This window comes from Cordyceps javanica, chromosome 3 (assembly GCF_051103115.1).
Source record: "Cordyceps javanica chromosome 3, complete sequence".
Taxonomy (NCBI): domain Eukaryota; kingdom Fungi; phylum Ascomycota; class Sordariomycetes; order Hypocreales; family Cordycipitaceae; genus Cordyceps; species Cordyceps javanica.
This window is the reverse complement of record NC_139297.1, coordinates 2,831,147-2,852,505: the sequence shown is the minus strand read 5'-3', so window position 1 is coordinate 2,852,505 and position 21,359 is coordinate 2,831,147. Positions and strand designations below refer to the sequence as shown.

Sequence of the window (21,359 nt, the reverse complement as noted above, 5' to 3'; positions counted from 1 at the left end):
GGGCCGTGCGAAGTGTAGCAGGTGGCGGCGAGAAGAGTCATGGCTGGCCCTTGACGGCTGACCGTGACGGGATTAAGGTGCGGACGTGCGCGCTTTCGGGTCAGAGGTCTGAGGCAAGGGCCCGAGGAGCAGTCCGGGACCCGACAAACAACAGGAGGGGAGGAGGAGGAGGGGCCGTGATGGAAAGCCAAGGAACCTGGGGGGGGCCAGTAGGAGGAGGAGGGGAGCCCGGGAGGTAGCCTGGTCTGGCGTAATAAAGTTGGGGTTTGGATTGACTCGAATGGTTTAAATTATAAATGTGTCCCGTTTGCCTCGTTGACAAAGGCCGCTAGTGAGGCAGAGAGTCGGGTCAGACGGTCAGGGCGGAGGAGGGGGGGATAAATGAGAATAAAGAAAGGAAAAGAAAAGAAACAGGCGTGGTGGTGGTGATGAGGATGATGAGGATGAGGATGACGACGCTGCCTAGATGTGATGGTGGTGATTGTGTGGTTGTGTGGTTGCCTCGTTCCCAGAGCCCAAGTTGCAAGGGGAAAAAAAGACCATGGATATTCAGTAGGGAAACCCTGCCTCCCACCACTTCTAGATGAGATGATGGAGGGGCGCCGAGAGATGGTGAAGATGGGGGGTGGGTAGGTGGGTGGGTGTGTGCGGAGTTTTTTTTTTTTTTGTTCTGATATAGATGCTGAATGCTGAATGCTGAATACTGAATACATAATGCCTCAAGTATTGAGAAACTACTTACCTACCTACCTAGATGGAATATGTCGTGCAATCATCCCCAAACGGTAGCTACCTGTAGGCGGATTCACAAACGGGCTGAAGCCAGTGGCGGGTGAGACGAATCTGGTCGCAAAAAAATATAAAAATAAAAATTAGTTACCAATGGCATGACCAACGTTGTCAATACGCATAATACGATGCGGGTCTAGGTACAACTTGGCAGGATAAGTACTGAGTAAGTCGGGTGCTAACAACTACCTTAACTTACCAGGTAAGTACCTACCTAGGAGGTAGGTATACTGGGTACCGGTGAATATAGAGGGTAGCGCCCCTGTCACCGGCCTATACTGAGAGAAAATCCGCTCCAAACCCGCTGAAAACCCGCCGAAAGGATGATGCCCAAGTCCGCCTCCTGCAGCCACATTCTTCCGCCTCCCTGTCAGTTGTAACCGACTTGCCTGCCTGGGCACCCTCGTAGCGACGTTACCCAACTCTTTCAGCCCGTCATTACTTATACCTACACAGGTGCTCGTTTATGTATGCAGGTACTTGCTCTGGTAGGTAATCAAGCATCATACCACCAGTGACCACCACACACACACAAGACACACCAACTACTTAGTATACACGCAATACTGAGTACACACCAGACCATACACACCATGTCGCCAAACTCATCGTATCGGAGAGTTCTTCTTCAGCCTCCCAAGCCTGTTCTCAACAGTGTCCCATTCTTGAGAATGTATCCACACTTTCCCTCCCAGGTTCCAATTTCATATCCAAATTCCCATAACCAGCCAGCCTGCCAGCCTGCCAGCCAAGGCGGGCGGCGCGTGCGCGCCACCTCGGACTGCCACAAACCACACACACCATCGCACTCTAACCATCTTTGATCTGCTTTTGTACTTACTTAACCGCTCACTACGGGGTTAAAAGGGCAAACTTGCCAAAGCTAATTAAACGTATTCTTTTTACCCAATGGCGCTGAACCAGTCCGCTCTCCTCCAAAAGATCTTCAGGGCCGCCTGAACATGAATCCCTGGTCACAAATCTCTGCCCTTCCGATATAGAATTTGAAAGGAAGGATTCCTGATCTTAAAAAAAAAAAGGCGAAAAGGGGATTTCGACTCGGACAAATGTCCTCCCATCCACTGCCCCGTTGTGGAGTCTGTTGTCGTCTTAAACGACGCCTCTGGGATCTGTACCCAGTACCAAGATAAGCCTCATTTCGTCAACGGGTACTCAGTATTGTCCGTTGTAGGGTCTACAGACCGCTCTCGTCGTTTCTTCTCGCGTCAGTGAGACGATTGTCAGGGTTAGAGTCTTGGCCCATGGGGGGGGGCAGCGAATAACAAGATGCCATGCATGGCGTTTACACCAAGTGGTCTATTCTATATACTATATACCAACAGGGTAGAGAGAGAGAGCGAGAGAGAGAGATAGAAGACTTGCAAAATTGTAAATTCCTCTCCCTCACGCTACAAAGTCTTTTTTTTTTTTTTGGAAATTAGAAACGCAGCCACTTTACCGGGTAGCCTTGTCCCTATGACCTACCAATTCGGCCATCAACGCCGACATGGCCTGGTCCGCCTCTTCAACGTCGGACGTCGGGCTAATAATAATACAGCAAACGTTTTTTTCTTTCTTTTTCAGAGCAAGGATCAATGTCCACCGGCCCGTTGTTTGTATCATGATTTATCATTCCCATCATCATTCTTCTTTTTTCATGGTCAGACCACCCGTCATGTTTGCCCTGTTTTCCACGGCTAAAGATTGCCGGCTTTGACCGTGCTTGTCGCTTCCCGTCATATTAGTTGACCCTGGGCCGGCAAGACATGCATTGGCCAGCATCCTCAGCTCGCTTCACAGTCCGTCTCATTGCCACGAGTACTCTGTACACTCTACTACGTTTTAATTTTTATTTTCTTTATTTTTTACACCGAATGCGTCACACACACATATGCTCTCGCACGCCACACCACACACCCCCCTTTCACATAGACGCTTGGCCGGCCGACTGCCGAATCGAAGTTTTGCTTTGGGAAGCGAATACGCCACTGTCACCCACCAGAATCCCACGTTGCCACCAAAGCGTCCAGACTTGTATCTTTTCATGATATCATTTAAAAGAGCAGTAATGGGGAAAATAAACCAAACAAAAATTAGTGACATCATCACAATCTTCATCACACGTGCTTCTCATCGAATATTATTAATAAAATAAAGAAGGTTTTTTTTTTATCAAACACGACCCTGACGTCTCTTCCCAAACGCCCCCGCTCGCTCCAGGGCTGACCCAATTTTCCCGGGTTCGGGTCCGTCCAAGTGTCCGAGCCGACGCACGCCCCCGTCAGAGAGCAGCCTGCGCTCTAGGCTTCAGCCGCCCTTTGGTTACCCTGTAGGCTATCCTCTTTGCCTCTACCCTCTCCATCCTGTCCAACTCCTGTCAGTCCCGTCAAGAATCGCCTCTGCTTGTAGAATCCAGCGTGCCTCTGGCTCCCATTTTTTTTACGCCGCGTTTGCATCGGAAGCCTTCAATCCTAGCATCTTCCCTTCAGCACCACTCCCATCGCCTTTTGCGCGCGCCTGCCGCTCACCCTTGACGCGCTCACAGCAGATATCTCTCTCCCGGCCGCGACAGCCATCAAGGGTTAGCCCACCTATGCCGATAATAGAATAAATGAAACAAGGCTATCCAATAATTCTCCTCGTCTTTTTATGTCCTGTCGCAGATTGGTTGAGACTGTTTTACGCCCAACTCGCTTATCAGGGACACTCTCTCCTGCCTCTCCTCCCTCGCATCTCGGCATCGTGTTGCATCAAGACAACCCACCCCGCCGCCGCCGACCAGCTCCCCATTTTCATACCTGCAGCATCTCATGCCGCTGAATCAGGTCACACCGTCTCGTCGCAGCCATGCCCCCTCCTGCTTCGTCGTACATCTTTGTGTGCGCATGCCGTGACCCGGGCCACTGGTTCTCTCCTTGTATACATTCCCTGCTCTCTGGTTCGGTGCCACCAACTGGGGTCGCCGAGACTTGCTCTCGACAGCATTGAATGCATATGCTAGTAACACCCGAGACGTTTAAATCTAGTATGGTGGTCATACTTTTATCCTAAAGGTGATGCATTGTGTCTCATTTGCTCATACGGCTACTTTGGCACATTCCTTGTTCACATCACCAGCCTTGGTCTCTAGGGTAGCCCAACCCTCTCATGGCCGAGTACTGGGCAAAGCAGCTCGCCCTTGGCATACCTTGCGGTCATCGAGTCCGGTGCAATCTCACTTTGAGATGAATGTCTGACAGGGATCCGTAACTATCGTGTCTAAATAATGACGATAATACGGTAGCAGGGTAGCACACTGTACCCGTTCGTACGATGGTGCACGTCGTGCAGCCCGTGCAACTGTGGCCCTACAAGTCAATCCATTCCCGGATTGATGATAGAGTTCACTGCCCCTCGAAAGATGTCCAATGAGACAACATGCCTCTGTGGTGTGATTGTAATAGAGGGAACATCCCCGCGATAGATTTCTAAACATAATCTCGTCAAGGTTGACCGGTAGGCAGAAACAGCCGAATGTGTGACGCGGATGACCTTTGAGTTGTCAAACAGGAATAAGTCCAAGAGGCTCGCATCGTTTCCAGGCCATGGTATTACATTGACGAGCGTACCCTTCATCTAACAGCGTATTCTACCTTGAGCAAGCATTCGTAGAGTCGCACGCCGGACTTGGGTCATTGCTGAAGTCGTTGGTTGCCCAGCAAAAGACTTTTTTTTTTCCCATGAGCGTACTCGAGATTTCTGACTACGATGAACACTTTCTTAAAAAGAGAACGACGGAATTAACTTGGACTACACGATACGCAGCTCCTCCGGAAGGATTTACCGATAGCGCGATGGCTGCAGGCTGTGTTTTCACTGACTCTGCTACCAAAACTTACTCACCGCCAGGCAATAGACAAAAGAACCAAAGGTGGAATCGTTTTCTTTTTCTTCCTTTGCAAGTCACTAAACATCACTTGAAACTTGCGGCACTCATTTACTGCACAAATGCGGGACTTGAAGTGTTGATCATATAAAGAATGTAAAGGTTTCTAGCGCGCAAAGTTGGCCAAAATGAAAGGATATATAATAAGCCGAGCACTATTTTCGATATGCCTGACAACACTCGAAACTAAATGCCACCTGCTTAGACAAGCAGCTTGTTGACATCGTCGGTGATATCAATGAACGGGAAAGCGGTTCTGTTGAGGCCAGTCGCGGCGTCTCCAAACCACTCGATGACGGCGTAGATTCTGTCGGCAATCTGTACCGTGGCCACGGTGAAGCCGTTCTGATCTTTCAGGGGGTTGGCAAGCGCGCCCAGCACCTCGGCCTCCTTCCACTGGCCGTCCTTGGAGCGGAGCACGATGTTGCCGGCGTCGTTGCTCGAGATGATCAAGACCTTGTCCTCGAAGAGGGGGGGCAGGTAGGCGCCGTCAAAGCCGCGGGTGAGGAGCTCCTTGTCGCCCGAGACGGGCACGGGGACGGGCTCGCCCTTGGCGGCCGACAGGTCGAAGCTGACAATCTGGCTGCCCTCGTTGTCGGTCACCAGCACGTTGCGGGCGCCGTTGTACGCCGCGATGCCGGTGAAGCCCGAGACGGACGAGTTGGCCGAGCCGCGGAACCACTCGGTGGCCGTCTTGCCGTCGGCGGTGATCTTGATGATGCTGCTGGAGTAGGTGCCGATGACGAAGCTGTTGCCCTCGGGGTCGTGCTCCATGTCCTGGAAGCCGCCGTACGCACCCTTGGTGGTCTCGGTGAGGTTCTTGGTCCACTCGACCTCGCCCTTGACGAGGTCGTACTGGATGACAACGTTGGAGCCGGAGATGTCCTGGCCCTCGGTGTCAAAGGCCGCGCCGGCGTTGGCGCTGATGGTGAGCTTGTCGTGTTTCGCGTCGCGCTGGACGCCCGACACATGGAACTCGGGGACGCCGCTGATGTTGTCAAAGGTGATTACCTTTTCGACGCGGTCCTCGGCGGCGTTGTAGGTGGTGACGGTGCTCTTGTACAGGTTGCTGCGGCACAGGGGGGGGGGCGTGTTAGCTCATACTCCCATCGGCACCGGTTCGATATTCTCGCTCATGTACGTACCCGATGTAAGTGACGCATCGCGAAGGGTCGAAATCGGCGTTCTCGGGGTACAGGCCCGCCTCGTTGACGGTGAAGTTGCCCTTGGGAGCCGAGCAGGTGGTCGGCTTGCGCGAGGCACAGGCCAGCGGGCCCGCGGCAACGGCCGGGATCAGGGCAAGCAGGGCAGAGGAGGCGACCATGATGACGGGAAATATTGTGTATATGAAAATTTATCAAGTAGAACTGGGAAAGTTGATTGAAAAGCGAGTGAAATCCCTTGATGAACTCCGAAACTGGATAGTCCTTTGACGAGCGGAGGCCATAGGTCTTATACTAAGTCGGCACTTGCATCGCCAATAAAGAAAAAAACAAGCTTTGAATATACCCTATCGATGGAGCAAATTGTCAATCTAGTCCTTGTCGATCATGAGTCGGAAATTTCCCCCCTGGTTCCGCTGCATTGTTATTTTGGCGAGGTTTGTCAGGGAAGGTGGGATTGGAACGCGGGATGTTGGTGGGATAGCCGTTTGGCGAGTTACTCCGTTGATCAAGTTCGTTATTCATCATACACTACTCAATACTCGGTACAGAAAGTTCATTCATGGCTCAGGAGACTAGAGACACCCTTATGGTTCTGTCAAAACGACGGAAAAACACATGCTAACTTTTCTTCTCGCACCCAGTGATAAATTGACCCTTTTTTTGAGTTTGCCGACCGTAGGCGTGCTCGGGACCGTCCACCATACACACACGCGCGTAACATCTGCCATTTATTTCATTTATCAGCGCAAGGTGGGATATCATGTAAGTCTACGCAATCTTGGCGACCCGAGTCAAGAAGCGGCTGCTAGCGGCCTCCTTAGTGCACAGACTATGGAGTACCAGTACCGAGAAGCATGATCAGTGAGTGCTGCGACCTGCCGCATGGCATAATGCTAGTGAAACATGGATGGCAGCAGTGGGCCGTCAAGACTCAAGACACTGAATGAATGGCCTCATGCTGCGTGGCGTCGTGGCTGGGCAGAGGGCCCTTGCTGGGTCTGGTGGTTGTGGCGCGTTCATCTCCACGGACTGCCCGTCGACGATCAAGCCCGCTGAGCTTTATACTTGGTATGCTGCAGCAGATCACGATGGTGCATCTTACACTTTGCCACATTACTCCGGGACATGGCGCAGGTCCTTGCCGGCTGACGCATCCGATCCGGTGGTGGCCTCCAGGCTCCCTCACCAACAAGTTAACAACCGACTCACGCTCAGCAAAGGAACTTGGAAGCCGAGTCTATTTCCTCCTTGGCAACGATACTCGTCGCAATAGTAATGGCTAGGATCACGAGCGCATTGATATTTAGGGGGTAGACTGCAATGAACCTGGACGATGCGGCTATGCCAAAAGACTGGGTAATACAGTTTTGTCACGACGTGGTCACCTTCGGACCTATTATTAGGCCCGACGGTCGGCCTGGTCCTCCTTCGTCAGCAAGTCCTACTTACTTCATCAGTACAGACAAATGAGTCTGTATGAAAACTCCAGAGAAAACCCCGACTCGGCTTTATTACTCAGGGACACCACCTCATGCGTGCTGCCATCTGCCTGTTGTCACCCTGCACGCATCCCCGCGGCTGTCAAGACGTAGCTTTCAACGTGCGTTTATGCGGATGAAAAAAGGGTCTCGCTGCATATGGCAAGATGCATCAGTAGGTCCTTTCCCCAGGACCTCTTACTCAGTACTTAAGACCCCTTCCCAAAGTTATGAGCAGTTATTATAGACGTACCTGATCGCCTGAGAGGTCAATAGGCGTATGATAATACCAAGAACGAGAATATTAATAATAATAACAATAACAATGCAAAAAAGGGGGTCGCAGACTGCCCCCAGTATTCCTATATAGAAGCCGCATGGTGTGCGGTGGTGGTCCAGCATGCATAAAAGGGCAGCCATTGTTCCAATTGACATCTGGCATTTTTGTCGACTAGTAACGCAGAATCAATAAAGAGAGGATCAGTTTCTTGAAGCTCAAGTGCAAAATGAGAGAGAGAGAGAGGTAGAGAGACAAAGAGAGAGAGAAAGAGGGAGAGATAGAGAGAGAAAGAGAGAGAGAAAGAGGGAGAGATAGAGAGACAAAGAGAGAGAGAGAGAGAGAGAGAGAGAGAAAGAGACAAAGAGAGGGAGAGAAAGAAAGAGAAAGAGAAAGCAAAGAACAAATCCAACCTCTCGCCTGATTCGCGCCTCTCAATGTTGGCGTGGCGGCTGACGACTGTATTCGTCATGGCGTCTCCATCATGCTGCCTTTTGGGCAATAATGGACATCGTGTCCTCTAGATCTCTGTCGCTTCATTGCATATCCAACACCAACTGCACCTCCCCATGACACTTTTTATTCACAGTCATTTTACGAGAAAAAAAAATCCTGATCAAACGGATACATCAGCTCTGCTCGTTTTTGGTCCCGAGTTCCGACGCCGGCTTTCATCCCTTGCGTCGTTTTGTGCTCCGACAGGCGAGTCCACCCAGCGTTGCGCAACGGCCTTCTCACCAGCGGACTTACCAACTGACGCACTCCTCTTCTGCCAAGACCCTGCATGTCAACGACCCTCGCCAAAAAAAGGCCACCCTCTCTCTCTCCACGGCGCTCTCCCACACGCCCTATAGCGCGCACACCACCACCAGAGTCATGCACCTCACCCGCGCGCTGCTCCTCTCCCTCGGCCTCGCCGCCTCCACGGCGTCGGCGAAGCGCGCCTCGCCGGCGGCTCCCAGGAACGCCGTCCTGCTCTCGGACGTGCAGTCGCTGACGCTGCGCGGCGGCGGCGCCAAGACGACGCATCGCCGCGTCGCCGCCGCGCCGCAGCTGAGATGCGTCTCGCCCAAGGCCCTGTGCCGTCTGCACAGCGTCGACGTCATGCGCTGCACCAACCAGGGCGCCTCGTACGGCGACGAGGACGTCGAGTGGAGCTGCGCCGCCTCGCTGCCCCCGGAGCTCAAGCTCGGCGCGACCGACGTCATCTGCGAGGGCTACGCCTCGTCCGACGACCCCTACGTGCTCAAGGGCAGCTGCGGCGTCGAGTACACGCTCGCCCTCACCGCGCAGGGCGAGCGCCGGTATCCCGAGCTGGCCAGGGGGGATCGCTGGTTCGGCAACGGCGACGGCGACGACGGCCGCGGCGGCACCGACCCCTCGGCGTGGCTGTTTGCCGTCATCTTCGTGGCCGTCTTTGCCTGGATCGCCTACTCGGCATGTGTGGCCGGGTCGGACAATAACCGGAGACAGGGACATGCCAGACGATTCGGTGCTGGTGGTGGTGGTTGGGGAGGCGGCGGCGGCGGCGGCGGCGGTGATGGCCCTGGGGGCGGCGGTTGGGGTCCTCGCAATGATCCCCCACCTCCCTACCCAGGATCAAACAACAGCTACAAGTCATCCTCAAACGGCGCCGGCGGCGGCGGCGCCCAACAGCAACAGGGCTGGCGTCCTGGCTTCTGGACGGGACTCGCGAGCGGAGCCGCCGCTACCTACCTCGCCGGCGGCCACGGCCGCGACAACAGGAATAACTACGGCTACACACCATGGGGCGCGAGTAACTACGGCTCCGGTTCGCGATGGGGCGGCGGCGATTCGCGGGCAGGTCCCTCGTCGTCGAGCCGCAACGGTGGCAGTGCTTCCGGCGAGAGGCACGAAAGTACCGGCTTCGGTTCGACGAGGCGCAGATGATCATCGCCCTTGCGTATTCAAACATCATCCGGCATTGGCGAATGGGGACTACAGGAATTAAGAAAATCGTACGACGTTTCGTCAAAATTGTACAACACCACAACACCATCTCACAAGTAGTAGTGATGATCAATAATTAATATTTATTTCTTTATCCAAATCATCCAGACACCTCCATTTGTCCAGTGATTGAAGCGCCGCATCCTTTATGCCATAGAAAAAAAAAAGCCCGTCGTCGCCTTTATACACCTCGTACACCAGCCAGAAAAAAACGCATCATCCTTTCCTCCGCTCTCGCCTGAAATCCGTTGTACAGAATCACGTACACAAGTAGTATACATCTCATTTCCTCCCGAGGAAAAATATTTGGGAAAACACCGAATGCCAAAAAGATATACAAAGCAAGAAAATAACAATAAAAAAAACTCCATTGTTTGATTTGCCGTAAAACGCCGGTTTGCAGTGCGAGGCGGACCAGAATAGCTCATCCGACCTGTTATACTTTCTTCCCATGCCCTTCTCAAGGACACCGAATACCATTGTCGCTAAGCAAGCCCTTATTCCTTGAAAGGGGCGGACGGACCCTCCTCCATCATTCAACTCGCCCATTCGAAGACAATATTAGTGGTGCACAGGCATGACATCCATCTTGTCAAAGGCGCGCGAGCAGCTGGGACACTTTCGCATGCGATTGCTAATGCGGTCTTCGACACACTTGCTGCAGAAGAGATGACCGCAAGTCTTGAGCGCTGTGTTTTTGAAGTTATTTCGGCAGATGGTGCAAAGAGCAAATGTTCGCAGCATCTCCTCTTCTTCTGACGAGTTGCTCAGGGCCTTGCTTCTCCAATTGTCCCGGTCCTTTTGCGCATGCTCGATTCGCACCTTGAGCTTCTCCACCTCGGCTTCTTGTAGCGTGTTCCTCTCCTTGATGGTCGCTGATGCTGAGTCCCTGTTCTTGACCAAGGTTGACAAGTCGGCAATCTGCTTGTTCAACGACTCGACACGGCGCGTTCCTTCTACGGTGGCAGACTCCATCTTCTTGTTCTCCACGACCAGACTCGCGTTTGTTAGGCGCAAGTCGCCCATTTGCTTTTCCAGGTTGCCAAGCAATGTGCGATTTTGCGTTTCTAGATCCTTTAACTGGGCAATAATCTCGGCGCTCTTGCTGTTTTGATGGCGCAAAGATCGAATCTCGTTGTTCCTCGTATCGGCATCCTTGCGTGCCGCAAAGTATTTCTGATCTGCCTTGTTCTTTTCGGCAATCAGTAGTTGTATCTTCTCCTCGAGGCCTTGAAAGTCCATGACCCTCTTCTGTGCCAGGTCTCTCATCTTCTTAAACGCCTTTTCTATCGACGGTAATTCGAAATTAATGGCCTGGAAATCCTTCTCCAATTTCTTAAATTTCTGGCGAAGTTCATCCTCAGTCATATTGGCAAGCTCCGTCGTAGATTGCTCGTCGACAGATGGTTTCAATCTGGCGATTTCCGACTCTAGAGCAGAAATACGGTCTTCCTTGGCAGACACGAGATCCTTCATGTGTGCAAGAGAGGCCCTTTCTTGCTCCATGCTGGCTTTTCGCTGCGTATTCTCGGCGAGAATCTCATCACGCGCAGATCGGACACGAGCGAGATCCTGATCTCTTGCAGTGATATCTGCCTCCAGTTCTGAAGTGACCTGGCTGGCATCAGCTTCAAGTTGTGTTCGGAATGCCGTTCGTTCAGACTGTAGCTTCTCGGCCTCTTCTCTTAGCTGCTTATTCGTCGCCTCCAAGTGGTTGATACGTTTGATTAGCTCTTCATTTTGGCCCTTAAATTGCTTGAAAACGTCTGTCCTGATAAAGTCCTCGTCTGAACAGGATTCGCGTTTGGCCTTTATTGCCGAGTTCTCTTCTTGCAGAGTTCGTATCTCCCCCAGCAGATTATCCAGTTGTTCCTTCTGCTTGGAGGCGGCGGCAGTAGTCTCTTCATATTTCAATTGTAGCTCTGCGCCAGATCCATTTGACGGCGTAGGCTCTTCTGAGCCTTCTTTGGTGGCGGAGGGTGGTCGCGTGGCATTTGCGAACGCTTGCTGTTCCAGCTTTTGCACCTGCGAACTCTTCGCGCGGTCTAGCTTTTTCTCTGCCTTGAAATATCGTAGTGTAGCTGTGTTAAGTTGCTCCGATAGGGTGTCCTTTTCGCTGTTGAGTCGGTCCAATTTGAGGAGATATTCTTTTTGCGCGGCGAGGAGCCCCGTTATTCTGCCTTCAAGAGCTGTGGTCTCGGGTTTGACTTCCCCTCGAAGCGCAGCTACTCGCTGTAGGAGATCTTCTGTCTTGCTTTTGATGGCTTTCCCCTTGTCCTGCAGGTGGCTTTGGAAATGTTGTAAATCTTTGAAAGAAACGCTACTCAGGAAGGGTGGACCTGTAAAAATCTTTAGTCACCCCATCAAATTGTTTGACAAGTATGCCATCTTACCATCGAGTTTCTTTGTTGGAAGAGAAGCCTCAGCTAGTAGCTCAATCTCGTCGAGAACCTGAAGCATTTGTTAGACCACCACCATCGGTAGCTCATTGGTAATCACATACTTGCTGCCACCAGGCGTCAATTATCCTTATATGGTCGTCATGGTGTATGGCCCGTTTGTGTACTTCTTCCAAGCGCGATTCCGCCGTTGCAGCTCTGCGACTATATTCTTGCATTTGGCGATAGATGGCGCCTTTTGTATATACCTAAAGCAAATGCAAGTTAGCATGTTGAACAAATTCAACAAACTCTGTTTCGCCTCTGATGATATTGCCGCAATCGGGTCGCTGTGCGAGGGTGATGCAGGCAGGTGGCGCGGGACGGGCGCGCCGCGCACGCATGCCGATTGCCCCCTCATCGCAAACCCGATAAAACACGGGCGGAAACGCAAGAATAGGAATATTTACGGTGTCGCTTTTCCTTGAACGAGTGTTTCCAAGCCGAAGAGAACGTAAACACATCGGTTTGGGGCCGCAGAAAGGTGTCGCGCGACACTTACTTCAATCCAACTCTCCTCCTTCATCTCAGGGGCGTCGTCCTTGGGCTTGGATCCATTGACAGCAACCCTCTTGCTCGGCGGCGCGAGATCGTCGGCGCTGCCAACGGCAGGCCTTTTCCTGTCCTCCATCTTTGGAATCGTGGAGGAGCGAGGCGACGTCGAGGGGGTTGTCACTGCAGGCATCAGAAGAGCGCCAAAAGAGGAGCCTTTTTGGTCGCGCCGGGAAACTGTAGAGCGAGACCTTGGGATGAAAATGCGATACGCAACCAAGTCTCGTTCCGTAGCTGGCCTTGCAGGCGATCATGCACAAGATCGCGAGGGCGTGGATGCTGAAGAGGCAGAGTGATGACAACCAGGAGTTTGAAATTTCCGAGTTGGCTGGCAAATTGAAAGTTGCACGGCCGACCCACTGACAAAGCACTAGCCACACCGATGCGTGGCTCTTATCGCCTCCCTGCCCTGCCGCGGCTAAACTACGTTTAAACCTTGCGATGGGTAGGCCGCTCACTAATTTCTACTGGGAGTGAACGCCATCTGAATTCAGCAGATGGCGAGAAGTTAAGCCAACCAAAACCCGCCCGATATGCAACACGCGACTTCATTCCACAATACAAGAATACCGACAGCCGCTGTTCGATAATCTCTCACCATGAGTTCCATGTTCAAGAAAAAGGGGGCGCCCGCCTTCAAACCCAAGATCCCATCGGCAAGGGCACGCCCATCTGCGCCTGCGCCAGCACCTGCCCCGGCCGTGAAGCCTGTAGAGCCACCAACAGCGATAGATGATGTCGTCGAGGAGACGCCTACCGAGGCCTCGGAAGTCCAGCGTCCGTCTGGCTCGGCCTCCGAATCCCAGCCCTCCAACGAACCCATCACGCCCGAGGGTTCACAAGCAAAGCGCCGTCGGTCAAGCGCGGCCTCGACAAACAAAACCATACAAGATGCGACCACGCGCAAAGCGTTGATTGAATCTGCCAACACCAATGTCGAGGTAATAGTGGAGGATATACCCGCAGAGACTCATCGTCAGGCTGCAACAGACGTTGACAATGTGCCTGCCACGCGACGTCAGACGAGACAAAGACGAGCCTCACAAGCCGTACAGGAGAAGCCGACGGCTGGGACACTGCAAGTGGAAACGCCGCCATCGACAGAACAACAAGTTTCAGCGTCTACCTCGGAGCCACAATCAGAGGCACAAGCCGAGGCTTCGATCGAGGTCCCCGCCGAGGCCACGCCCAACGCCACGAGGACGAGACGCCGAGCATCTGCGACTGGCGGGGCGGATGGCAACGACGGCGAGACAAACACTGCACGCCCGAGGAAACGAACCAGAAAAAGTAATGCTGCTGATGGTGGAGCCGAACCTGCCACGGCGAAGCCCAGGAAGCAAAGAAGCAAGGCAGCTGTGGGCGAAAAGGCTTCGACTCGAACGCGCCGGGCTCGATCAACAACACCAGACGACTCCGAGAACAAAATGGTTGATCTGCAAACACTAAAGATGTCTGACCTCACTCGCGACCTACACATTGGCAAAAAGTTTAGTCGCCACGACGAGCTGCGCGAGCGCGAGCGCAAGGCCCGGCTACAAGCCAAGCTGAATAAGGAAGGCTTGGCCGTGAACGGCGGTGACGGCTCGCGCTCCGCAACGCCTCTTGGCGAGCAAGCTCAGGGTGTCAAAGCCGGCACGCCCGGCGAGTCTGCGGCGCCCGGCGGCGGCGGTGGCGGCGAGGGGGGCCCCGCACCCGCCGGCCCGCAGTTCCGCATCGTCGACGGGCAGATCGTCGTCGACCAGAGCTCGCTGGTCATGGACCGGCACGCGCGCGCCGCGGCAGCGCACGCCGGCGAGGACATGGAGACGATTGAGGAGAACGACTTTACGCGGCTCATCACGAGCAGCTCCTTCATGACCACGTCCAAGCTGCGAGGCCCCAACATCTGGACCGACGACGAGACGGAGCTCTTTTACCGCGGCCTCGGCATGTTCGGCACCGAGTTCCAGATGATCTCGCACATGTTTCCCGGCAAGCAGCGCCGCCACGTCAAGCTCAAGTTCAACCGCGAGGAGCGCTGCAACCCGGCCCGCGTCGACGCCGCCCTCGTCGGCGAGAAGACGACCAAGATGGACCTCGACGAGTACAAGGTCCTCACCGGCGCCCAGTTTGAGCCCGTCGAGTCCATCATGGCCGAGCAGCGCAAGATTGAGGAGGGCTACGAGGCCGAGCGCCAGCGCATCGCCGACGAGCAGGCCGAGGTGATGCGCAAGAAGCGCGAGGAGCTTTTTGCCGACGACGACGCCGCTGCCGCGGCCAAGAAGAAGAAGAAGGGCAAGAGGGTCAGGCAGACGGTCGAGTATGGCCTCAATGGCGAGCCCATCATCAACGACGCGTGAGAGAGAGAGAGAGAGAGAGAGGGACAAAGAGAAAGAAAATAAGAGAGAGAGCGAAAGAGAGAGCAGAGAGGAGTTTTGAAGAAATCGAGCACGGCTTTGTATCTGTTTGGCTATATTGGTGTTTTGGTGCATTGGACAGGACGTTGCAACGACGACAAAAAAGTTCGGTTGGATGGTATGAACTTGCATAGGAATTGGCGCAATTGGAGGGAGGTTTATTTTTTTTTTTGCACGCACAGGTCTGCTTCCGCCATCGTTGCTCGTACTGGAATCGATACCCTGATAGCTCTTATTGGGTGTTTTCTACTGATTGTATTTCCTTTTTCTTCTTCGTACAGGGGCTACTACCCATTCTATTGGTGTGACATTTTAGCGTCTTCGGGATCATTCAGATAGACGAGTCTACGAGCAATGTGCCACACAGCTCTAGCTTCCCGGTACCAATATCGTTTATTTTTGGACCGAGTTCCAAGCCACCACTCTCAGCCGGGCCCCCTTCGCCCTCATCAGCAGACCTGCCTGTATTCTCGTCGCATTCAGGAGGAGGATTGGTGGTCAAGCCTTATACTAGCAATTGATAAAATCTTTGATTGTTTTTTTTAATGTAATAGAAGTTTTCTTTTTCATTATCGTAAAACTACAACCACATGACTTTCCATCCCTCCTCTCTCCTTTATTGGCTCGCGGGTGGCTGATCGTCTTCGGGCTGGTCGAATAAGAAGTTGGCGGCGAGTTCCTCGTTCTTGTCGCAGGCAAAGTAAGCCTGGATAGCCTGGTCTCTGTCGAAGCCTAGGCGGCACAGCTACATGACGAGTTAGCAACGCAAAAAAAAAAACATCGAAATGTGGTACGGGGTTCAAAACGTACACGCTCAATAGCGTCGCGTTCCTCCTCGGTAACAGAGATGGCCTGGGCCCCCGGGGGTAGAGGAACGTCGTCCTCGGCGTCCTCGCCGAGGAGGTGGAGGAAAGCATCCGGGTTGGAGGCGATGAGCTGAGCAAGCTGAGGGTTGCCAGCACCGAGCTGTTGCAAGATAGGCTCAAGCATCTGAGGCTGCTGTTGTACAACTTGGCGAAGCTGTTGGAACTGAGGGTTGGTGCGTAGGAAATCCAGATTTCCAAGGTCCGCGGACGCACCGCCGGCATCGCCACTGGCGCCTCGAGATCCGCCTGAGCCACCGTGCTGGGCGGCGAGATCAAACAAATTAACGCTTCCGCCCTCCTCGTCACCGCCAGCCGGCGTCTGTGTCGGCTGGGTGGCAGCCGGGGTAGCAGAGGCGGCGGCGGCGGCGGCCTGACGAGCCTGCTGCTCTTGCTGGATGTTGTCAGGGATTCCCTAGTGTATACGTCAGTTACACCACATGGTGTTTGGGGAGGGGGGTACGATGCGCCTTACTGTCAAAAGGTACTCGACGGCTCTGTCAGGGTTGTTGAAGGCAGCGCGCATGGCGGCCTCAATTTGGCTTCTTTCAAAACCCATGGCTTCCATGCTCGTGATGGCGGCAGCGCGCTCAGCGCCCATGGTGAGGCCGGCCGAGTCCCCGCCCGCAGGAGCTTCAGCATCGGCGCCGCGGTTGGGGGTCGGTGTGGCGGGAGGTGCGTTACTTTGGCCGGCAGCAGAGGACTGGTTAGGAGCAGCTGGGGCGGAGGGACTGAAACGGAATGGGTTGTGTGGCGTGGCGGGAGGAGCGGCCGAGGGTGCAGCAGCAGCAGCAGCAGCAGGCGCGGCGGCGGCGGCGGCGGCTGGCTTCTCCTTGGGCTATTGAGGTTGAATTAGAAGCTTGCGTAGGGAAAATAATGAACAGTGAGTAGAAGCCTCACCTTGTTCACCATGCAGACAACGAAGCCCTTCTCTTCAATGTTGTACGAGGCGACTGTCTCTTCATCTTTGAGAATCTTGCCTAAAGAGGTGGTTAGGAATGGCGGGGCATTTGACGCGGGGTTCGACGGTCCGCACCGGAGTAGATGAGCTTCTGATGCTTGGGGTCCCATCCCTTTTCGGAAGAAATCTTTTCCTTGACAGCGGAAATCTGGGACAGAACTGTTTTAGTATCGGAGCGAGCTACAGTGGTGGCAGTCGGGCAGCGAGGGGCCACAAGGCAGGAGATGCCTTGTGGCGGGTTGCGCGGCGGCAGCTTACCAGGTCGGTGGGTTCGACTTCGAGGGTGAACTTTTGCTGCTTGAGATCCTGCGCGAGAGCGTGGTCAGCTTTCCGAAAGTCGCACCGTCTCAATCTGCGTCGGCGGCCCGGGGCCGGCTGCGGCACGCAGTGCCTGCATCGCCGCCCGGGGTGGGCGGTTCGTTCGATCCTCAAGGTGGCAAAAAAAAAAACATACTCTGAAGGTGACCTTCATGACGGGCGGCTATCGGAAGGGGGCAGCTGGACGGCTGCGGCAGCGAGTAGTAAAGAGGGCAGAGAGGGTACGAGGAAGGAAAAAAACAGGGCGGTCGAAGGGGATGCCGGACAAATAGGCACGGTAGGTTAAGCGAGGAAAGCGGGCGCGGAGGAGACAGATGCGTCGGCGTTGGTGTATGCAAAAGAGAGGTTACTGACGGGCTGGCGCTTGACGGTGGTGCAGGTTGGCTTGGCCGCGTTTTTTTGATGTGGAGGCGTTCGATTGCCTGGGTGCCGTTGGCCTGCCGCCTTGTGTCCTTGTGTGCGGTGGGGAAGGCCTCGAGGGCGGCTGCCTTGCTGCTGGCTGACACCTTGACATTTGGACATCGGTGGGCCTTAGGGAGCTTTCAAGGTAGGTTGGTAAGCAGATCAACCACACCAAATCGCCAAACTGTTTTTTTTTTCACTGCTCCGTTTTACTCATTAGAGGTAAAAAGTATTCCCCTTTTGCCCTGCGTGCCGTGATTAGTCGGCGTGCTGCCACTTTGCAAAGGTAGGTAAGGGCCTAGGTCTTGCGCCACAGTTTCGGCTCCCGCTCACTGTGCTTGTCTGTGGCTGGTGGAAGGCCAGGCACCCACCTGAATGACGACGAAGTCGCCATACATTGCTGATAGCTCTAGTGGGGCAGCCTTGCTAGATAGGTAGCTGTTATTTATCACGACCAGGCAGCAAACACCATGGAGCTTTGCACAATTGCGACTATATATCTGCGAGCATTTCAGGATATCATAATCCGTACACAATGGGCTCTTGACATATTCTATCAACATGGACAAGGCGGATCCCTCATCACGCGCACTCTCGCGCATCCCAATGCTTGCACACTTCTGTATGTAGCATCCTCTGCTCACCCCCCAGTGTAAAAGCTACGAGCGACTTCGTCCTGTCTTATACGACAATGTGCAAGTAAAGAAAATTCATTCAAAAATAGATAGATCGCTCGCAAAATCCACCCAATACGCCAAAGCCAGAAAACTGGAATAAAAGTAAAGCTCTCCTCCAACGCCTTGCTCGTCAAAATCATGTGCGCGTCTGCTCATAAAAATTCCCAACCCTTCATTATACAAGTACAATCCAAGTGCGACCTAACGCATTAGAGAGAAAGAAAAAATTATAACCCGAAAATTGAACGGGTCAAAAGATGAAACAAAAAAAAAAGAAAATGATTGGAGCAAGGGAAGCAACTCTCCCAAGTTATCCCTAGCCGGCTCAGCACGTGGATATCCGTAGACTCATGCGGCTCGCGGATTTTCTCGGAATCGGGGGCACTTTACTGTTCAATACCCATTCGGGTACCGGAGGCGTCATCTTCCTTTCATGCTCTGGCACGTCTTCATTGCTAGGCACGCTGTCTCGGGCGGCAGTGTCAGAGTTCATGTGCTGAACAAACGGGCTGCGCAGCATGGTCGGCAGGCTCCCGCTACGGACGCGAGGGAGTGGCCTTGTGGGAGGATGCTGGTAGAGGATCTGGCCAGCGTCGGGCGCGGCCACGACTCTTGTGCCTGGTGACAGGATAGGTGGTGTGCTGGGAGAATCCGACCGGAACAACGGGTGAATGTGTAGTTCGTTGGGTTGGGCCGGCGCCCTCCCCCGCGGTGCCGGACGCGCAGTCATTGGGCTGTGGCTGCGGCTGCGTTTCAGCACTGGTCGTGGCGGCGCAAAGTACAACATATCCTCGGGGTTGATACTAGCCCGAGGGCTGGCAGGGATCGTTTCCAGAGCATAAGGGCTGATGGGTGATGTGCAGACTTCCATCACGACCTGGCGATTGTGAGCGTCCACGGAGGATGTGTCCCAGGTATCAAAACTTTCTTGAGTTGCATTCGGATGCGTGCTCGTGTCAACTGTCAAACTTTGCGTGCTATCCTTGGCGTGCAGCAGTCTTGTTCGCGAGGGGGTAGGACGAACGGCCTGCGGGAAGGCGAGCTTGAGGGGGCTGGCCTGCACGAGCTTGTTGCGCAGAGATGGCGGGGTATCACTTAAACCAAAAGATTCCGACTCCTCGGAATCGCTTTTCCTCGGTAGCGTCTGGCTGTAACGGATGGACTTGACATGGGCGGCTGGCGACCACGGCGAAGTTTCCCGCGCGGCAAAGGGGTGCTGTGCACCGGGGTTTCTTTGGCGTGATTGCGCAAAGCGGATGGCCATGAATGCAACCTGACTGGTAACAGCGAGGGCCAGCATCACTGAAACAATCACGACCTTGAATGTCCAGTTGGAGCGGACCTGGTCGTCGTAGCTGGTGGACGCCTCCGTCCGTGTCAATGCAAAAGCAGCCGCGGCGAGCGAGATGAGGCTCGCCAGCACTCCCAAGCCGAGAGCAACACCAGTGTATGGCTGCGAGATTTGACGTATCTTGGGCAGTGCTTGCGCGGAAATGAACCAAGATAGCACAATCAAAAGGCCGCCCTGAAGAACCGCGGCGGCAATGGCGGTGGCCCTGACAGAGGGGAGAGCCGATAAGCTGGAGGAGAGCACGGCCAAGCCTGCTATTGCGCCAGCAGTGGTGCAGATGGCCACTCCGGCGAGAACGGCAAGCAATATTCGTCCCATTGTGAGCCATTGTTGCGGTGAAGAAGAGTAAGAAACGTTGGGGCAGACCATGGAAGTGGCCATTGTGGAAGAGGTTTCCTCACGGCAGGAAAAGCGCCGTGAGATGAATGACCTTGACCGGCAGAGTAAAGTAGTAGTAGAGGATTTCTGGCGAGTATGAGCAACTTTTCTGCGGGGGGCGCGACGACCCTTGATGTTGTTGTCGTCGAATGTTTGCTGTTTATTGCTGGTACGACAGTGGGACCGCACAGCAGTCAATGTGTAAGTGGCGAGTTGGCGGCGTCTGATGATACGAAAGCCCGGCCGGCTGCAGATGGGTGCGCAAAGCAGGATACAAATGTCCAAGTCGTGCAAGTTTCGATCAATGCAGAGGGGAGGAGTCAGGAGGCTGTTCGTTTCCGCAGAACGAAGCGAGGAAAGTGTGGGCGTGAACGCCGATCCTGGTTATGGTGATTACTCCGAGACGACAACGCGAGCCTCAATTGCGGGGGTTGTTGTGGTTCTGTCGCAGCAGTTACGGTTCGAGAAAGTTGAATGCACATCAGCAGAGTTTGGCTTGGTTGGAAACAACAATTGGTCTTTTCTCGCACAATTGGAATGCAGCGTGGTCGTCGAGTGGTGTAGGTGTGGCGCTACCCCAACTTTTCTGCGGAATGGAGATTCTTTTTTTTTCCCTTTCCAACCTGAGGGGAGGTCGATGGCGCGCAGCAAACAATTACAGACAGGCAAGGCGGTACGCCTGAAGCTTGAGCGGCAATGACGAATGACAAGGCCAGGAACCTGACAGACGGGGGAGTTGACAATGCTGGAAGAGAAGGAAGAGTTGACGAAGCATCGCGGGGTGCGACGAGGGGTAGACAGACGTCTTAAGTCCAAACGGAGGAGGGTAAGAGGGACGCGTCGCGCTAAAAGGCGGCACGGCACAGGAGAATCAAGAGGGTGTGAAAAAAAAAAAAAAAGAAAAAAAAAGAAAAAAAAAAAAAAGAAAGAAGGGTTGTGCCTGAGATGAGCACCGCCCACTTGCACAGCTGGAACAAAAAGAAAGGTAGGCAACGGCTGCGCGCGCGGAGCTGAGCTCTCAAACATGATGGTGGTGTAGCGTGCTGGGCTCTGCTTCGTCGGCTCCAGCATGATTGCTTTTATGCAAGGATGTGCTAGGTCGGCGCCATCTGCAGGTAATTATGGCGCTGGCCCCAGCGGCCCCATTGAATCAGATGCAGGGAATATTACCGATCGTAAGGTCAGGGGTGTCAGAAGGCTCTGACCAGCCGTGCTGTCTCATTGCAATCACGGATTTTTTTTTTTATCTCTATTTTTTTTTTTGGCATTCAAGCGTCGATGGGGAAAGTCAAGGGAAGCTCAAAACTCCAGCCAGCCAGCCCAGCGGGACCTAGTTGCTAGACTATGATGGCAGCCAGCTTGTTGGCTTGTCGCTCCGACAGAGTCACGCCCCGAAAGAGAGACAAGCTGCATT

General features: G+C 53.9%; 6 protein-coding genes across 6 annotated transcripts; 2 read left to right on the top strand and 4 right to left on the bottom strand.

The window, feature by feature from the left end:
* Nucleotides 1-4,915: 4,915 nt before the first annotated feature.
* On the bottom strand, nucleotides 4,916-6,038 carry V2A60_005071 (uncharacterized protein; the record flags this gene model as incomplete). The annotated part of the gene is made up of 2 exons (XM_083256384.1): nucleotides 4,916-5,783; nucleotides 5,860-6,038. 2 exons carry the CDS (start codon nucleotides 6,036-6,038, stop codon nucleotides 4,916-4,918), a joined length of 1,047 nt encoding a protein of 348 aa, XP_083112510.1.
* Nucleotides 6,039-8,511: 2,473 nt separating this feature from the next.
* Nucleotides 8,512-9,546, top strand: V2A60_005070 (uncharacterized protein; the record flags this gene model as incomplete). The annotated part of the gene is made up of 1 exon (XM_083256383.1): nucleotides 8,512-9,546. One exon carries the CDS (start codon nucleotides 8,512-8,514, stop codon nucleotides 9,544-9,546), a length of 1,035 nt encoding a protein of 344 aa, XP_083112509.1.
* Nucleotides 9,547-10,167: 621 nt separating this feature from the next.
* V2A60_005069 (BRE1 E3 ubiquitin ligase-domain-containing protein) lies at nucleotides 10,168-12,675 on the bottom strand (the record flags this gene model as incomplete). The annotated part of the gene is made up of 4 exons (XM_083256382.1): nucleotides 10,168-11,945; nucleotides 12,000-12,057; nucleotides 12,110-12,253; nucleotides 12,547-12,675. 4 exons carry the CDS (start codon nucleotides 12,673-12,675, stop codon nucleotides 10,168-10,170), a joined length of 2,109 nt encoding a protein of 702 aa, XP_083112508.1.
* A 520-nt stretch (nucleotides 12,676-13,195) lies between these two features.
* On the top strand, nucleotides 13,196-14,938 carry V2A60_005068 (transcription factor TFIIIB subunit BDP1; the record flags this gene model as incomplete). The annotated part of the gene is made up of 1 exon (XM_083256381.1): nucleotides 13,196-14,938. One exon carries the CDS (start codon nucleotides 13,196-13,198, stop codon nucleotides 14,936-14,938), a length of 1,743 nt encoding a protein of 580 aa, XP_083112507.1.
* A 673-nt stretch (nucleotides 14,939-15,611) lies between these two features.
* Nucleotides 15,612-17,291, bottom strand: V2A60_005067 (XPC-binding domain-containing protein; the record flags this gene model as incomplete). Its single annotated transcript, XM_083256380.1, has 7 exons — nucleotides 15,612-15,740; nucleotides 15,806-16,273; nucleotides 16,334-16,696; nucleotides 16,759-16,838; nucleotides 16,895-16,967; nucleotides 17,078-17,125; nucleotides 17,274-17,291. 7 exons carry the CDS (start codon nucleotides 17,289-17,291, stop codon nucleotides 15,612-15,614), a joined length of 1,179 nt encoding a protein of 392 aa, XP_083112506.1.
* A 1,250-nt stretch (nucleotides 17,292-18,541) lies between these two features.
* On the bottom strand, nucleotides 18,542-19,948 carry V2A60_005066 (uncharacterized protein; the record flags this gene model as incomplete). The annotated part of the gene is made up of 1 exon (XM_083256379.1): nucleotides 18,542-19,948. The coding sequence occupies one exon, from the start codon at nucleotides 19,946-19,948 to the stop codon at nucleotides 18,542-18,544; it is 1,407 nt and encodes a 468-aa protein (XP_083112505.1).
* Between the last annotated feature and the right edge of the window lie 1,411 nt (nucleotides 19,949-21,359).